The sequence below is a fragment of the Aptenodytes forsteri genome, unplaced genomic scaffold, assembly GCF_000699145.1.
Source record: "Aptenodytes forsteri isolate BGI_AS27 unplaced genomic scaffold, ASM69914v1 Scaffold471, whole genome shotgun sequence".
In the NCBI taxonomy this organism is placed as follows: domain Eukaryota; kingdom Metazoa; phylum Chordata; class Aves; order Sphenisciformes; family Spheniscidae; genus Aptenodytes; species Aptenodytes forsteri.
Genome location: NW_008795862.1, coordinates 938,154 through 940,639, shown reverse-complemented (window position 1 = coordinate 940,639; position 2,486 = coordinate 938,154). Strand labels below are relative to the sequence as shown.

The window sequence follows — 2,486 nt, the reverse complement described above, 5'->3', positions numbered from 1 at the left end:
CTTTCAGAGAGCTGCTCCTGGCCTTCTGCGGCAGGAACTGGCAGGGGCGGCACAGCTGCTTGCAGCAGAAGTGGGGTTGTGTGAATGTGCAAAGAGAATGGGAAAGGGGCTGCCTTTCTTTACGGGGTGTCCCACCACTGCTCAAATTAATGCCTTTGTGTTAGCTGGATGTGCTGACGAGGGGGAACAGAACCAGCAGTCAGCGAACCCAGCCCGGGGGAGCTGCCATCTCCGCCTGTCCCACCGGTGTGCAAGGGGAGGGGGCCACACCACACAGCCAGGTCTGAGTTTTATATCTCTCTCTCTCTCTTTCTCTATAATTTTAAATATCCTAAAAAATAAAATTTTGGAATTAGAAGAAATGAGGAATGTTCCAAGTATTCAAAATGTGAGCTATAAAACCTCTCGCGTGGCAGGGGCATTCAGTGAATGCTGTTTGCAAGGTGCCTGCAAGCCCAGAATCATCCCAATATTGATACTGAGGTTATTAAGACTCCAGCTAGAAGAACTCCTGACCCTAAGTTTGCCTACATGTTGAGACTTAGTTCCTTTTAGAAGAACTCCTGACCCTAAGTTTGCCTACGTGTTGAGACTTAGTTCCTTATCTTTTACAGAACACCTTCGATTCTGCAAGTGACTTCCTTTAAAGACTGCCAACTATATTAGTAAATAAACTGAACTCTAATGATGTAACCAAAGTCGGTTTCCTTCCCTTCTCCAGCGGTAACGTTTCGCAAGGTGTGTTTTAGCTTTTGGATCTGTTTCATGATGTCCATACGTCCTCCACAGCGAACACCACTTGAGGTAACAAGAGCAGTTCACCACTTAAAGCAGTCCTTCAGCAATCTCCTGAGCTGCCTCTTCACGGTCCAGGTTACAACATGGAGTTCCTGAAGGGGTGTTCCTTTCAATCCTTCCCCCTGCTCCCCAATGCATTGTCCAGATGAAAAGGTACTTCTTCTGATTCAGTTTTGTAAGTTCAAGCGCTCCTCCTGGGTCAAAAGAGGCTTTCCAGGACTTAAGTGGTTGGTAGAGTCTGCACAACGGATGGCTTTTTATGTTGCATAGTGATCAAAACTTCCCAGATACTCCAGAGCTGCCTGGTAACAGAACTGGTATTCATCCTGCAAACAGTAAAGAGAAACGGCTTCAGAGGTTTGAAACAGCTCTTCAGGATCCCTGCCCTGCTTTCCAGCTAGCACATACTTGGGCAGGAACCACGCGCAGAATCTTTTATTCTCAAAGAGCTGCGAACTACTGGGAAAGGAAACCCCTTCCCTTTATTGTTCGTGCATCTCATCGATGCCCATCATCCCACCACCAACCCTTCTGGCTCTGCAGCCAGCGTGGGCTGTGTCTAGAGGCAGGTGAATCCCCTGTACCCTCAGAGGCAGGGATGAGGTAAGAATCAGGGCTGGCAGACTGGGATGAAATCTTTAAGAGACCTTAGAACAATAGGAATTTTTTTTTTAATTAGTTAAGTAAAATCAGCAGTGCAGCCTGGGCTCGCTTACTCTTCAGGTAAGGTTTTGCTAGCGGTTAGAAAGGCAAAAAGCCCGAGGGATCGGTCTGCAGCCGTGGGGCTTTGCTACTCAGTCCTCTAAACTGTGACAGAGGATGGGATCCCCACCCGCCCTTACCTCTGTTTGCACCATAGCAGGTCGTTGTGTTCGCAGCATCTTTACTGTCTGGAAAATATCTACAACACCCTCATAACGCATTCTTTCCAGGACGATACTCAATGTGATAAACACTCCAGTCCTGCCCACGCCAGCACTGCAGGAATGGGAGGGGAAAAAAGGAAACTGCATGTTACAACCTTCAAATGCTTTCCTAAACGCTGAGGTTATGGTATGGTTGAGCTAACAGCCCTGTCTTATGAACATGAACGTGTTAGAACCGGAGAGCCTCAGTCGGTCCTCGGTAGGCAGGAAACGGTACAAGTGCCAGCGTGTGACCCAAGCAAATGTTTGAGAGACTGACATAAAAAAAAAAAATCAAAAGTTTTGGGTAGTGGTAAACAGCATTCAGTGTGAAAATTATTACTAATATGTAACATTAGGCTTGCATTATCCTCTGCTGCCCAGGGGTAGGAAGGTACAATTCTTGCTCTCAGCAGACACAAGCCAGCAGCGTTAGACGTGCAGAACTGGTATAAAACCACTTCTAATTCTGCAAGTCAAATATTGATTACCACTGTGGTTCCCATTTCCTTCAGAGTATCAGCATTTCATAGCTCTCCCGTAGATATAAAGGGTCAAAGGCTTTATGGGCAGTGCCCAGGTCTGCTAATTCTGCAAGTCAAATATTGATTACCACTGTGGTTCCCATTTCCTTCAGAGTATCAGCAGCTCTCAGCTCTCCCGTAGATATAAAGGGTCAAAGGCTTTATGGGCAGTGCCCAGGGGGGATGAGTTTGGTTGGTAGAAGCAACAGTGTTTGGGACACCCCCCCCCCCCCCCCCCCCCCCCCCACCACAATAACAC

At 47.4% G+C, this 2,486-nt stretch overlaps 1 protein-coding gene across 2 annotated transcripts in view; it reads right to left on the bottom strand.

The window, feature by feature from the left end:
• Positions 1 to 558: 558 nt before the first annotated feature.
• The window catches only part of PTPRS (protein tyrosine phosphatase, receptor type S), a 100,664-nt gene continuing 98,736 nt past the window's right edge, over positions 559 to 2,486 (bottom strand). For both annotated transcript variants that reach the window (XM_009284045.2, XM_009284046.2), the window contains 2 exons: positions 1,641 to 1,776; positions 559 to 1,124 (listed from right to left, as the gene is read on the bottom strand). In XM_009284045.2, coding sequence (XP_009282320.1) covers positions 1,056 to 1,124; positions 1,641 to 1,776 — 205 coding nt within the window. In that variant the 3' untranslated portion in view covers positions 559 to 1,055. The remainder of the gene's footprint in view (positions 1,125 to 1,640; positions 1,777 to 2,486) is intronic.